At 43.8% G+C, this 15,704-nt stretch overlaps 4 protein-coding genes across 4 annotated transcripts; 2 read left to right on the top strand and 2 right to left on the bottom strand.

The window, feature by feature from the left end:
- Nucleotides 1–316: 316 nt before the first annotated feature.
- EAE98_008640 (uncharacterized protein) lies at nt 317–2,112 on the top strand (the record flags this gene model as incomplete). The annotated part of the gene is made up of 5 exons (XM_038956263.1): nt 317–435; nt 756–816; nt 875–986; nt 1,036–1,184; nt 1,234–2,112. The coding sequence occupies 5 exons, from the start codon at nt 317–319 to the stop codon at nt 2,110–2,112; spliced, it is 1,320 nt and encodes a 439-aa protein (XP_038807344.1).
- A 570-nt stretch (nt 2,113–2,682) lies between these two features.
- Nucleotides 2,683–3,308, bottom strand: EAE98_008639 (uncharacterized protein; the record flags this gene model as incomplete). The annotated part of the gene is made up of 4 exons (XM_038956262.1): nt 2,683–2,723; nt 2,779–3,100; nt 3,177–3,199; nt 3,263–3,308. The coding sequence occupies 4 exons, from the start codon at nt 3,306–3,308 to the stop codon at nt 2,683–2,685; spliced, it is 432 nt and encodes a 143-aa protein (XP_038807343.1).
- Nucleotides 3,309–3,771: 463 nt separating this feature from the next.
- On the top strand, nt 3,772–4,610 carry EAE98_008638 (uncharacterized protein; the record flags this gene model as incomplete). Its single annotated transcript, XM_038956261.1, has 2 exons — nt 3,772–4,226; nt 4,283–4,610. 2 exons carry the CDS (start codon nt 3,772–3,774, stop codon nt 4,608–4,610), a joined length of 783 nt encoding a protein of 260 aa, XP_038807342.1.
- A 231-nt stretch (nt 4,611–4,841) lies between these two features.
- EAE98_008637 (uncharacterized protein) lies at nt 4,842–5,354 on the bottom strand (the record flags this gene model as incomplete). The annotated part of the gene is made up of 1 exon (XM_038956260.1): nt 4,842–5,354. The coding sequence occupies one exon, from the start codon at nt 5,352–5,354 to the stop codon at nt 4,842–4,844; it is 513 nt and encodes a 170-aa protein (XP_038807341.1).
- Between the last annotated feature and the right edge of the window lie 10,350 nt (nt 5,355–15,704).

The raw sequence follows: 15,704 nt of genomic DNA, 5'->3' as shown, positions 1-15,704 counted from the left end.
TCAGAGGTTTTCAAAATGAATGGGTAGAGATTCGAATTCCAAAATTTGGCGAATTTGTGCGCGCTAATCTGAATTAGGAATGGTGCACAGCTTTCCTTAGCGTTACGGGGCTTCAAAAAAAAAGGCATAAAGTTTCCGTCGCGCGACTGGAACTTTTCTTTCATACACAACCACAACAACAAATATTTTCCATGCGCTGAGATTCTCCGATTTTTCATATCGTGTCGAATTCAGACCATTGGCCTCGGTTTGGGAACTCACCAAGGGTATTTAAAATACACAGTTTGCCGGAGTTGCTGGTTTAGTATCACGCACAATGGCGACTTCAACCAAGTCCAATCTTGAAGGAAAGATGGACAATTTTGTTATCGGCATTATTGGTATGGGTGATATGGGCAAGATGTATGCCCGCAGGCTCAGCGATGCTGGATGGAGGTAATTCCCCCAATTGAGTTTTCGTTGAGCCCGCTTTTGCAATGGTAAGCACCCTCTTTTTTCTCACCCTCATTCCTCTTATAATGATGACCTGAGTGCATTTGGCTCGAGTATCGCCTTCAGATGACCTGACTACCATTCTGGTACCAGGTCGGAAGCTGGCTTTCAATGATGAAAAATCTCAGCTACCTTATTTTATTTTGTCTGAATCAATCAAACTACTTCTGCAGTTTTTGTTACCTTTTGGAATCGCAGAAGCTAACAATAAATCTATAGCTATAATGTTTAATCTCCGACCAGTACTGATCTTCTTGGCGCAGAGTGAACGCCTGCGATAGGGAGGACAAATATGAAGCTTTGTGTGAAGAGTTTGCAGATAGAGTAAATACCCAGTGTTTAGATAGTTCTTGTCCTGCAGCTTGTGCTGAGACATCCATAGAAACAAATTACAATTCTTCCCAATGGCCACCTCGTTTCCAGAGCAAGTGATTACACCATCTATAATGTCGAAGCTGCCGCAATCGGCAAGGTTGTTGCTGAATATGGTCCCTGTATGCTTTACATGATCCCGTCACCTTCATCTTCTAACGCCCTGTGTAGCCACCAAGCAAGGTGCCATAGTTGGAGGACAGACTTCTTGCAAAGCTCCTGAGATAGCTGCCTTTGAAAAGTATCTTCCTGCCGACGTTGATATTGTATCTTGCCATTCTCTTCATGGTCCCAACGTGGATCCTCGAGGTCAACCACTCGTAAGTATCACAGTCATATCACGACCTCACGTGCTTAAGAAAATCATAGGTTTTGATCAAACATCGTGCATCCCAAGAGAACTTCGAAAAGGTTGAGCATGTTCTCTCATGCCTCGGCTCCAAACAACATGTTCTCTCAGCTTCTCAACACGACCGCATAACAGCAGATACCCAAGCCGTGACCCATGCAGCCTTTCTATCCATGGGCAAAGCCTGGCACGCCAATCTCCAATTCCCTTGGGAAATAGCCCGATATGTTGGTGGTATTGAAAATGTCAAAATTAATCTTACCCTCCGCATCTACTCTCAGAAATGGCACGTTTATGCTGGTCTCGCCATCCTAAACCCTTACGCCAAAGAACAGATCAGAGAGTACGCGTCAAGTGTCACGGATCTATACAAACTAATGCTTGGAGGGCACAGAAGAGAGTTAGAGGAGCGAATCAAGAGCGCAGGACGATTCGTCTTTGCTGGACGAAAAAAGTCCGATGAGTTACTCTTGCGCGATGAAGTACTTGATCGTTTCTCCCTAGGTAAAAAGCCTGAAAAACCAACGCCAAACAATCACCTCTCTCTTCTCGCTATCGTTGATTGTTGGGCTCGTCTCAACATTAGTCCGTATGATCATATGATCTGTAGCACACCTCTCTTTCGTCTCTGGCTCGGTGTCTCAGAATACCTATTCAGAAATGATAAATTGTTGGATGAAGTTATCAATACTGCTATTGAAGACAATACATTTCGTTCTGACGATTTGGAATTTACATTTGCAGCTAGGGGATGGAGCGAGTGTGTGGAGTTTGGAGATTTCGAGAGTTGGAAAGATAGATTCGAGAAGACGCAAATGTTTTTCGCTCCAAGATTTCCAGAGGCAACTAGAGTAGGTAATGAGATGATGAAGACGATTCTGGCAAACATTAAGGATTAGAGACGCAGTTTGGGTGGTATGGGAACGGGCGTACGGTTCAACTTGATTGTGGAGTTTTCGCTGACTGGCTGACATTCAACATGAATTGGGACTTCATAGGGAATATACTTCAAGCATCCATGATCACTGCATTTCTGAATGATATTCTTTTCAAACTTAGAAGGACTTAAATCACAAAGTTTGACGTCATTAAGATCTGGAATGAAACAGGCGGGAAACCCATGCATGATGCTTTCACTGTGCAGTAATCCCTCACACACGGTCAAGATGTAGACAATTGCTGGGAATGGGAAGTGTATTTGTAGTTGTGGCCATTCTACCTCGTGCTTTCGGTCGATTGAAGCGAACCCCTGATCACCAGATAATCACATAACAGAACTCTTGCGAATCCTCGGCACGTTGTCGTAGCATTGTTCAACATTTCCATTGCCATATGCTCCTCATATTATGAACATTTCGGAAGAATCTTGCATTTACTTGCTTAAAATTCTATAAACCGGCGTAAAAAGCCAGCCCAATGCAAATGCAGCATGACCACTCCCCCAAATCCAACCCCATAAAACCACAAATTTAACGGTAAGATTTTTGGTATCTGGCTCTGGCACCGGGACCTATTGAAAACATTAGCCAAAATTTCGATAGTACCTGCCATATAAAATAACTGACCTCCGAACTTCTTTGGCTCGCAACGTCTGTTATCGGCAACCAAGAGGGTTCTGTCGTAGGTAACGAGGGCTTGCTTCAATTGGTTCTTTGAGTGCTCATCGACGAACTTTTGGTAGTAGGCAACGATGGCCTTGGAGATAGCTTGACGGATAGCATAGATTTGGGAGGTTTGACCACCACCGGTAACACGGACACGGATGTCAACACCGGCGAATCTGTCGAGACCGACGATCAAGAGGGGCTCGTAGACCTTGAATCTCAAGACCTCTGGTTGAACCAAGTTCAAAGGCTTTCCGTTGACCTTAACAAGTCCCTTTCCGGCCTATCCTTCTGATCAGTATTTGACTTCTCGGGGGTTCGTTGTGAATCTGTGAGATTCCTGTCGAGGGAGTTCGTACCTTGCAGTGGGCAACTGCGGTGGCTATTGGAAAAATGTCAGTCTTGATTCAATTCCAAAGAGCGAGACTCGGATTGAAATTCTTACCGGTCTTCTTCTTTCCGAAACACTGAACAGACTGGTTGGAAGCCATCTTGGATAATTTTCCTTTAAAAGCGAATAGACGTTAGCTTCTTATTCCTCCAAATTTGCAATTCCGTATCGTAGAAAATAATTGGTAGCGCTTTTGTCGAATGTCGAAAAAATACTAATGGTCGAGTTCCAGAACCTCCAAGTAACGCATAAATCCTTCCATACCCCAAAACTCCAGGACAACCGCAAATCAAATCAGGTCGGAATGTGAGCTCACCTTGGCGTGGATTGTCGAGGTGGTTGTAAAGTGTTGTCGTCGTTGTCGCGAAACGTTCTCTTTCTGAGTGTAATTTTCGATTTGCAAAAAGTGCGAGCCATTCAATTAGCGAAATGGACTAACACCGAAACAGGTTAGCTCCATCCATCGCCCCAGATCACACACCGATGTCTTATCGTTATCTCAAAGCATTCAATGTCAGCTGCACTGTAAGACTTCAAATCCATTTCATAAAATAGCTGCCACGATGTCTCGCAAAGGTGTTGGTCTAGCAGCTTTCGATAGGTCTCGAATCACTTCTGCTCAATACGCATCTCACGGAAATAATCTTCGCAGCGCTCATTCCACATCTATAGCTACTCAGTTATCAGTCTTTCGTTCTTTACTTCAGCAATTTGCACAAACTCATGCCAAAGATATACGTTCGAATCCCACTTTCCGCGCCGAGTTTGCGCGCATGTGTTCAGCTATTGGAGTGGACCCCTTAGCTAGTAGTAATAATGCCGGAGGTAGAGATGGGAGTGGAAGTTTTTGGGCTCAGATGCTTGGTACAAGTGTGAATGATTTCTATTTTGAGTTGGCAGTGAGAGTTGTGGAAGTCTGTGGCGCTACACGGGAAGAGAATGGTGGGCTTATTGGTGTTAAAGAAGTCAAAGACAAAATCCTGAGCACACGAATGGAAGGTGGAGCTGAAATATCTGAGTATTGATCACCTTATGTTACTCTTGTGACTATAACAAATGCTAACTGTATCCTAGTGATGATATCCTTCGTGCCGTGACTACCCTAAAACCCCTGGGTTCTTCCTATTCCACTATAACCGTTGGCCATAAAACATATATCCGTTCGATACCCAAAGAACTCAACACAGATCAGAGTGCAGTTCTGGAAGCTGCGCAGCTACTTGGATATGTTAGCGTCGGAATGCTCATGTTAAATCTTCGATGGCCAAGAGCAAGAGCCAAGACAGCAATTGAAGATCTAGTCTCAGAGAGTATGTTATGGGTCGATAAACAAAGCGAAGAGTGGGAGTATTGGAGCCCTGGATTTATGCTGGAAGTGGACGAAAGTGGAAACACTGGATGATGAAGGTAAACTTAAAACATACCACGTAACAACGAAACACGAAATCTCATCATCAGAAAAGGTTCCAAGTAACGAAAGTTGTGGGCAGTGGAAAGTTCACATATAAAACGACGGTACTCTACACTTCAAATCGGCAACATGATAAGGATCATTATGATAGCATACATGTGCTTATATAAATGAACTGCCTTCTACGCGACAGAGAAAGTGATCAATATCGACCTACACCTTCTATGAATGTACAAGACGTTCCTTTACACGAGCATTACCAAGCCCGACCTGACGTATACTGGGTCTGATGTACCGGTTGTAAGATCCTGGCATTTCTGGTTCTAGCTGTGGAGGAGACTCTGCTGTTCCTTGGGAGGTATCTTCTGGTGAAATTCCTCGGGATCCCTCATTTGGCCATTCTTCCACAATATTGGGGAGTCTATGAGATCTTTTAGGCCTTGCTTCGGTCGGACGATGTCTTCTACCGTTCCATTGAGACGAGGCCGGAGTCGAATGTGATTGCGTCGAACTCGACGATCGCGACTCTTGACTCCATTGATGCGAGGATTCTAACGAGGAAAATAGCGACCGAGTCCCTTGTGTTCCACTTATCGTTGGTTCTGCCAAAAGCTGGGCTCTTCGGGAGCGACGTCTCTGTATGGCTTGGATAGAGTAGTAAATGCCCATACCGAATAAAATCATAAAGGCCATGAGGGCAATAACTATAACTCCGATAACGTAGTTGGTCTGCATCGCGTTGAAGTAGGGGGTTTCAAGTTCTCTATTTCCTTGGGCAGAAATGGGTGTCTTTAAAATGCTTTCAGTCTTGATTTTTGAATGTCAGGTTGTTTAATCTGCAGTTTTCAATCTCATCATTTATATACAATTGGTATACGGGCTCAAATCTGTGTATGGTAACTTTGTTGTCCCAGGGACTATGCTGCCGTATTGATAAATAGCTTTTGTGGCGATAGACCTTTCGTCAGTATTGGCTAGTAACCCGGAGACTGCATCCAAGAATAGCTAGGGATCAGAGGCAAGCCGTAGCAAACACTATCTTTCCATTGCCGTTCTTCCATTAAGATCTAGTCACTATGTGCGATTGCTCGCTCGTGTCTTACCATGATGTCCATGTGTAGCAAATTGTCAGGAATCAATGTGAATCCTAGCTAACGTATTGTTGCCTCAGTGCTATAATCCAATTCATTCGGTCTACTAGTAACTACTTAATAAACAGCAGTTTGCAAGTCATATCAGGTTTTCGACAGCAAGCAGATGTTTCTCTTGTCTGCAGCTCAAAGATTCTTTTCTCTACTGCTAGCTGTTAGAGCCCTGTGTTTCTTTTCTGGATGCACAAAGTTTCTCTGAACATTCAACTCCCAAACCTGGCCACGCGCTCTGATCCGTTGTGAAACCTTTCTTGGTTTAAGTACGCGCTAGGTATTCACCGGCGACAAGCTTTGATAGAGCGATATCAGAGCTTAAACGACGCAACTCATATTTTGCTTGAGTAGGGGCTTGTATTCATTCTGTGCATTCAAAATGATGTAAATCTGGTTTAGTTATTGGGCTTTAGGGCAAACAGTCTTTCCTCATTCGACTTCTCAGTGTACCCAAGGTTCTTAATGACCCAGGCTGCAGTCCGGCAATCAGAAGCGTTCAATTTCTTATCAATCTGGCTAGAAGATTTAGACTCTTTGAAATGTTGAGCCTTCAAACATTCATAGCTTGTATGTAGTTGCCTGGGATAGATAATGAGTTTTGGTTTCCTTGAAAGTGCAGGTATCACAGGCTACAAGTGTTGGGCACTACGGGACTTTATCATGGGTGATTCAGAGAGTATCCGGGGGAAGTGGGCTTTATGACTTTCTTCCTATCATCTTATTCAAGTATAATACATACATAGGCGCATAACATTGTCTGCACAGCATCAGCTATAGATAGGTATACTGAATCAGTTAAGAGTTCACTACTACTGGTGTGAGTTAGTGTTTGCTAATACTCGATTTTGGAGCTCAAACGTCAGGAAGACTACATTCGGCCTCTTCTCCAGCAATTTCAACCACAGAGCCCGACACGTGTGGCAATATGAATTGTCGAAAGATGACAAAAAACCAGCATTGTTAGAGAAGAGAAGAGCCAATTCTGTGAGAAAATCGATTGTTTTAGATGTTTCCAGGCTATAAGATTGTGTTTAAAGACGACGAACGAACAGGAGCCAATAATTGAAAATGATGCTCCCCCTGACGCAACACTTGTGAAGGAAAATCGACTCGAAGGCGAGAAGGGGATTCTGATATGATTTTGGTAGTCTTCTCTACCGAGAAGAGAATTATCATGCCGAAATAGTAGAAATCTGGATCTGGTGAACGACAAACTACCACAACGATGAATTACCAAGATTATGATACGTTGAAAATGGCGAGGAGAGCTGATGTTGGACTGATGTTATAGCTTCATACCATAACAAACAGATCTAGTGCACAACACACGATCCCCAGAGGTCAGTTGATGGAGTACTGTTGCTTGGGACGAGGCCGGTATGGAGATATATTGATGGTGCTTGGTTTCTCATACTTGGAGCCCTTTGAAGAGACACGTCATGCTGCAAATTTAACAACTGTCAGATTGAAGCAACAAGATACTCTCTATGAGCTGCATTCACCAAAATACAGTCTAATTTTGGAACAGTAACTAAAAATGGTGTTCGTTGCATGTCAGATAACGATAATTCCTCGTCTCTGTGAAGTGAGTGCTTGAGAACTGGGGGTTTTGAAGCAGAGCCTTTTCAAACCAGCACGCTATTGACAGTTGCCGGGTTTGTAAAACTTTAGAGGAAGAAAATTGCTTCCCCAAACGATGGTTTATCGGAAAAGCGGTATGTGTATTATGGTTAGATCAAGCGTTTGAATACAGCAGTCAAGAGAAAGGCATTTCAACTTGATAGAGTTAAGTCAGAGAAGAATCTTTACAACGAAGTTTTGGGGTCCTCTGAGGAGTCCTTAAGAAACCTTGGAAGGGTATGGTCACTACTGTGGTGAAACATACTGGGCACAAAATCCGACGAGGAAGTCCGCTGGGGGACATACTAATGAGATGTGCGACGACACGGCGAAGGAGGAAAGCGGAAAGAATCGCGGGAATACTGACGATTATGAAAGCAATAGGTCACTCAATACTATCATTCCAGCAAACTCAGTGTATTCAATATTCCAGATTGTAATCTTACTTCAAAGAGAAGACACATTGAACTCAATTCAAATACCCAACTCCTTTCAATCATCTAATACCTTTCAACCACCCAATCTTCTCAAACAATCTGCATACTCGATCAAAACACGCAACCCAGTCCCGAATAACAAAAGTTCCCAAACTAAGCTTTAAATCTCAGCTTAAAAAATCCGGATCGTTCAACATATATAGGTATGCGCCATTACTTCAATCCGACCGTCTTATTTCTTATCTTTTTTTCTCTCTGGGAGGGGAGGGGAGACATCATAAGCACCCCTCCCTCTCGAATAGACAAACGAAAATTCTGGAGTCGAAGATATCGGAATGAAAGGTAACTGAGGAAACAGACAAGATAATCAGAGACCAGTCCTTAAAAATCAGATGTAGAAAGTACTAATCAAGATCCAAGACGATGTGATAACGAACCCGACACCAGGAACGCAAGCGACGACGAAGAGACGTTTTGAATGGGATGAATATACATACACAAGAAGACACATCGAGTGACCCAAAGACCCTGCGCTGAATTAGGAGGGGAAAAATAATCGTTGCCCGGGAAGGAAGATACGAGAGGCCTCGAGTATGCTAGAAGAGTGGTGAAGATATATATACATATATATAACAACCCCCCTCTCCGCCCCCTCATTCCCCAGAGCAGCGACGTAAGATACGCACCTACCTTGGCATCTCAGTTGCTATATCAAAGTTCATTGGGATCCCCAAAGAGGAGCAGATCCAGAATATCGGAGATCTAATGCAGCATGTCTATTTTCATACATAAGGGTTTCCCCCCTTTCCCCTCCGTGCTTCACATGCGACACTCTATACCCATTTATCGCCGCAAATTCATCGTTTGAATTCTATAGAATCTGCTATCTGTATCATGTTATATCACACCTAACCCCATTCCAATACCCTAAACCACTGCCCCAGTCCTCACAATACGGGTCTCGTGCCTCGATCTCGTCACATCCCACAAGCCTCGAGCTAATCTGTATACATTGCCAGATACGTAACCCTCATTATCTCAGTCACACCACATGTCACTATATGCCGTACATAAGATCAATGCACCGGGGTCAAGTCACAGTTCGAGTTTTTTAGGGATGATACAATATGTGTACTGTACTGCGATTGTATATCTAATGCGCTGGCGTCTAACTACTCAGGTGTGCCAGAATGATGTGAGCCAAAATCTTTTCTGCGCAGTCTCTCTCCCTTCTCGTCCACTATCATGTGGCGAATGTGTCAATGCATACGACTCGATCTCCCGGAGATGTGCAATATAGGGGTGTAAGGAGTGGCGAATAAATGTGGTACATACTCCCATCCCACCTCCTCGTAGACGAACCCCTTTCAAACATCATCCACAATAGGGATTGTAGATGCAACTTGTCACCCGCCTAAATGTGTATACTATAGTAGACGGTCATTATGATCAACAACACCATTGTGCCGGAAGCTCCGACGATGCTAAGTACGAAAGCGAGCACAGTTGCACAGCTCCACCATTAAGGGTTGATGGCATTGAAGGTTTGATCGCACATCTGAGGATACATCAGGGGTGAAAATTGAGGTATTCTTGCCCAATAGTGTGTCCATACGATGCCTTACTTGCTATGTATGCACTTCAACAGAAGAGCTTTCTCCCAACATCAACACCAAAGGGTACGGCGGCAACGAAGCTACTCTTTTCCAATATTTCTCGAAACAACAGCGGTCAAGCAAATCGACCAAATGCTCAAGGGTATTGACTCGCGACTCGCGACTCACCTTTGTCCTCGTATGGCCCCCATTATATTCTCACGACGACAAGAAACGTCGCACCGCACACTCGTGCAAAAGGCATTCTCCTGACTCCTGAATGACCTCGTACTTTGCATATGTGGAGCCGACATGTTTGCTTTTTGTTGTCTCTTATTGTCATCTGATAAGTAACCGAGCAAGCTGCAAGCGAGCAAGTAGCTATGTCTGCATTCAGGGAGTAGGAAATGCGGCAAGCAAGGGTTCAAATTTCAAATGCAAACAATCAAACGAGCAATGGGTACGTATGTATGTATGACTCGACCCCTCTCAAGCATCGATGCAAAAAATCATTTACCCGAGCCCAACATTTGATCCTCTCTCGACTGGAAGGTCGTTTCCAATAAAAAGATTTCGCCAATATTATGATGATTCGAGAATCAGGGGGGAGATAGCAGAAGAATTGGCTCCTGCTCCACTTGGATGGATCTCTGCAGTTCCATATGGAATCTGGATGCAACTCATCCGTGGCGAGGGTGCAGGAATGCCCAACATGTAAGGATTCCTGACTCGTACTTTTATGCCGACGATCACATGTTCATCCCTGGCATATCCTGCATATTCAGTATCTTTCACATTCACACACACAACGCATTTGCGACAGAAATTGGCCGCTCGCACTTCCTTTTCCTTCTGTCCATCCATGTCTCAGCATCATCGTGAAGAGTTCCTGAAGTGTCATAGGGAGCTGGTGTAGTAAGAAGTCGAAATCGCTTCAAACCACAATATCAAAATTCAAATTCGATGCAATCCCGAAATCTTGAACAGCTTAATTCTTAGGCCTCTTGACCCAATGCAAATGGAAACTGTCAATTCGGTCTTCCCGCCTAAATTCCAATCTAGTCCTCGAAGCCTTCAGGTTAGTGAAAGTCTATGGCACGTGCATACCCCGTGTTTCAATCTCTTTCAATAATTTAAGGGTGTTGAGCTGAACTATGTGTTGTTCGATGCACAGGCATTTGCGGATTGTTGGTGACGACTAGTGATTTCACAGAGGAGCTCAGACCTGCCCTTTGGATCAGACCGAATAGCAGATGCACATCGATCTTGAATTGATGCTAAAACGTAAGGTTATTCGCACATCCAGGCTGATGACGTTGATTTTTTCGAAAGGCTTTGTGATTCATCTTGCAGTCCTGGGTCATCGGGAAGATGATCAGTCGAAGACGTCTACGTGTGGACAAACTATTGCCCCGTAGCTATACATATGAGATTGCATGTTGTGATGGTTAGTATCTGCACACAAGACTCTATTTGGGTCAATTTGCGAAAGATGGATGTTTTCAGAATATCCATTTTTTTTAATCAAAATATCCATCTGCATTCATTTCGGAACCGGTGATAGCTGCCAGACCCTGCTTTTCGTAGTGCTCAAGTCTGCGTCTCTTTTGGCCTCTACGACTAATATTGCCGCGAGCGGGAATGATGCAGATCTCATAGTGCGAAGACTAGAACTTCTGCCAAGGACCGGACGGAGATGGCTCCGTTCGGTAGATCTATAATACTCTACATGTTATTATATGTATACAGAAAGTCTTGTCGTAAGTTGCAGAATAGGATCACTCCACTATTTACTCGAAATAGTCTGGTACTCTTTAAGAAAGCGAGAAAGGCACCAAGATTCTTTGCAGTGCACGGTCGGTGTTCGTACTTTTGCGTGAGGTATAAATTGAATTCATGTATGTAGTAGCATGGGGTAAAGGCCAGGAGCCGTCTAATCACTTGATGAGGTGTGAACGAAGTAATGCGATATTGGATTTTTCGCACAGATTATCTTTGTGTAACCCATGTTGGTGGCTGGTTATCCAACTAGGATAACAAGCAAGTTTGAAGCAATCAGAGAACGTTGAGCGTATAGAATAAAGTGGAAGAAGCGACCCATAACAGAATTGGGAAGGAGGTGCGCCCACACAGATAGAAACCGATGGGAGGTTTTACAAAAAGTATACACTCCTTTTGGTCCTGTGCCGCGTCTGATACTGCGTGGTCAATATAACGAATGAGGGGTCCAGTTTAAGACTTTTAAAGAAACAGAGTGGGGGAAGACACGGGAACTATTCGATTGAAGCCTTGATCATACAAGACCTAGACTCGACTTGAATTAGAGTCTTCGGCGGTGATGTGATGATTGGACACGATTAGAGGGAGTTGGCTTTATAGTTCCTGACTAAAGACACTGGTGAATTTGAGCGAGATATGTTACGCAGTTCCGCTTCAGCATGGGTGGGTAAGTTGTGTGAATCTATGTTGCATTTTTAATGTGTAGAAAATTGACTGGTGATTCCAAAATCCAGCCTTTCCATTGACAATTGCCGTTGCCTAGAGTTGGTTGTGACTCGTGAGAATCAAGTATTGAGCAGATATTGGCGATGGGGAATGACGGGTAGTGTTGCCGGCTGCACGCGGATATAGACGTATCGTGTTGTATTGTCAACAAACCACCTCGGAAGGTCTTGCAAAAACAGTTTGAGGGGCTTAAACCGACGAGCAATCATGGCGAATCATCACGGGTGGCTTAATCCCATTGCGGTATTTTGCATGATTGTTGAGAGCGTGTCGACCTCGCATGACTAGCGACAAGAGAATCCTATGTTGATACAATCTTCGGACGAGAGTCTACATTTGGATGACCATGTACGAAAGAAGAAGGAAATGGAATGATTTCATTTGATTTGATCCTCAAAGCATCCCATTGTGTTAGTCATCATGAGAAAATATAAACCTTGTCGTACCCGTATTAAGAAATCCACTTTGTGAATGGTCCCGCACTCAGCGGACTGAAGGGAGGGATTGGACAGTTTGGACAGAGTCTGGCGAGTCTGGAAAGCGGCAGCTACGACATGACAGGGGAAACTATTCGAGTCCTTTCTCATGTATGCAAGACGATGTACAGGGTAGCATCGACACTAAACCTTGTGATGCCGTATACCTTGCTCCTCATTTTGCCACCTAGACATGAATCGAGTAACGGGCTAAACTTTAATTACGAGCGTATACGAAGAAAGGAAAGTCACATACTCACAGACTTACAGACGGGCTCGAGGCGGGCTATCTCCAGTTCCATATTGGCAACTCCGGAATTCAGATGGAGGAGTATGTGTACCGAGTAGATAGATGCATGTAAGTAAGTAAGTGTGAATGTATGTATGTGTGTGTGTATATGTGCATTGTGCACACTGCACCACCATCTATACAATCTACACAATCTTTCTACATACACACTTTCCCTTCCATGTTCGATGAGTAATGTATCAGAATCGAGAGAGCGTGTGTGTACTTTGAAGCAAGCAAGTTTGATTATTTCGTGCAGTTCTGGACAACGCTATGGCTTTCTCTTCCTAGGTTCACCTCCATGGAGATGTTTTTGGCTATTGGAATGTTTTGATTGGCAGTTGAAGTTACAATCATGTAACACAAACTGCGATAGGGATTTGTATCGAATCTAGGGAGAAGCTTGCCCGGTCGTTTTACGTACTGTATCATCATTTCCGCCGAAGAAAGATTTGTTACATGGGGGAGGGGACTTGGTCAGATCACTGATCCATCAAGTCCGGTCAATGTTTAATATTTAATGTTTAATGTTCAATATCAAACCAATTCAGGCATTGAGACAATTTGGGAGAGGCATGGCATGGTATTGGCACAAAGCGTAGACTTGTCTTGAGTCTTGACACCGAGCTCTCCCTCCTCAGCCTACATGTGGGGATTGAGCAGACTGAACAGTGAACACTGAACTCATGCGTTTTCAATTCCAAATTCTGGATCCATTTGCTCTATTTGCTCCATCTGCTCCATTCTTCGTCAAAAACAAAAATCAAGATTTGGGGGCGAAATGATTGGGTCATATGCTTTTCGTGATCCCCCATACAGTACTCGTAGTCCGAGAAATGGAGCTTGTATGTATGTGCGTGCTTCCAGCCCTCCAGGGATTCTTGTGATGCTCATATCAATTTGTTTCGTCAACATATACGAGGATCTCAAAGGGGACGGAAAATAAAATGTAAAAGATGGGTGGGAGTGGATTTCCGTGTCGCACACACCTGCTTGAAATAAGTTCACATAACAATAGAATGGCTAATCATGGATCGATGATCGTGGCACATATTATTCATAGAGGGATGGATGATGGATCACTGAATACAACTCCTTTTATCCAACTATGCAGTGAGAATGGGAGAAATATGATGTATCATATTTTCATAATTCATCCCAGTCTTGGGGGCGTCGAGTGTCTCTTATTGTCGCTGCTGCTGCTGCTGCTGTTATGGTTATGGTTGTGGTTGTTGTATGATCAAGTTAGTTATTCTAGAGACTTCATTACCAATTTGATATCTATTAAGTTTGATGCTAATTGTTCTGATATCCAAACAAGTTGCTACTAGATCGCCCCTAAATGGCGATCTATCTAGTCTCATTTTCCCCTGGTTCTCTGGGTAAAATAGGCGTCGCCCTTGAGAAATGATGCTTTTCCCAGAATTCCCATAATCCCATTTTTATCTCTTACTAAGTCGCTTCCACCACTCACAGACGCGGATAGTCGATAATCAAACCAAAAGCCTGCTAATGGATTCCCATGACCGTTATGTCGGGAGCTGCTACTGCGGGTGAACGATTTTAGTTAACACAAAGCCACGACTTAAGTGCACAAGACTATGATTTCAGTACCATGAAAATGCTTATCTGAGAACTAAGATCTGGAATATCTCAAGGTTCAATCTGGACGACATGTCTTCAGAACAACTTCAATGTCACGTACATATATATATATGCTCTGCTCAAAACTTCATGTCCTTTTCGACTCAGTCCCGGAAGTTAGCAATGACTAGGAATTCCCCCTCGCACCACTCATTAGAATCATTACTCTCCCACTTTTGCGTACTGCGCCCTTTCAGCCACACACATCTCACCGAGTGAGGAAAGCTGCAGGCGCAGAACCGCATATCACATATTCTATCCTAACGAACCCTTGCCAAAGTAACGGCAGATGTGAGATAGGTGTTGCTTTGCATCTGTAACTTTGTGAAATTGTGACCTGGTGGTATTCAATGTCCGCTCTTCCGAGAAATACATTCAACGATGGATGGATGTGCATCCTGTTTCTCCTCTTTCGGTCGAATGTCGCGAGTATAGAGTACCACAAGATAGTGGAACCGAAGGGTAAAGATATTTCTCGTTTGCGATCACTTGTTGCCTTTCGAAACCGAAGGATTTCATCCTCATCCTTGATAATCCACGCTGCGCACTCCGTCTCTGGATCCTGTCGGCGGAAGTCACGGACATTTTATTCAATTGTTTGGCTGGGCACGTCCGAATTGATCATCTTTTAATCATCTTAGAAGACGAATTATGGGACAAGAGTGGAGATGAAAAATCAGAAAGAGGGGAAGAGAGCGGAAGAGCAGGGGAATGTGCGGACAAAGAGCTTGAAAGTGGACAAATGCCCCCCCTGGTGCCATATATATTTGTTGGTCAGCTGAGAAAGGTGGAATAAAAAAAGTGATATGGAGTGACATTTTGTATTATTTTGCAACGTTCGCAAAACCGTAATCCGCATCGATTTCTCTTCACAGCATTTAAATCCGATGATGATGATAACTTCAATCTCGGCAAGCTGAAGTGGCCATCCCAAATCAGGATCAAAATGCAAAGTGATTCATCGTGAACTCACCCGTGTCAACCAATAAAACTCGCCATCAATTTGTCAAGGGAAGGAGGACAAACAGTTGTTCCGACGAATCCAATAAATCCCCGAAATATCTGATATGACAGAAAACGAGCACGAATCATCAATAAAGTAATGAATGCAGCCAGATTAGACAATAGCCAGCGGCGGTAAGAAGGGTGTAAATGTCGATATCTGTCAAATTATGAAGCTTGCCACCACTCAACTCCTGCACGTTGGTTACGTAGACAAACGAAACCGAACACAATCATATATCACATGCCAATTGGGGATGGAGAGAAAAGGAAGGTTCGGTTCGTTTCGTTTCGTTTCAGTGCAGCAACATCCTTCAACGAGTAGGCTATCTCCTATGTAGTATCCAGATGATCATCAATCCGCAATCAGGT

Source organism: Botrytis deweyae (assembly GCF_014898535.1).
Source record: "Botrytis deweyae strain B1 chromosome Unknown BDEW_023, whole genome shotgun sequence".
In the NCBI taxonomy this organism is placed as follows: domain Eukaryota; kingdom Fungi; phylum Ascomycota; class Leotiomycetes; order Helotiales; family Sclerotiniaceae; genus Botrytis; species Botrytis deweyae.
This window is presented reverse-complemented; position numbering and strand designations above follow the sequence as displayed.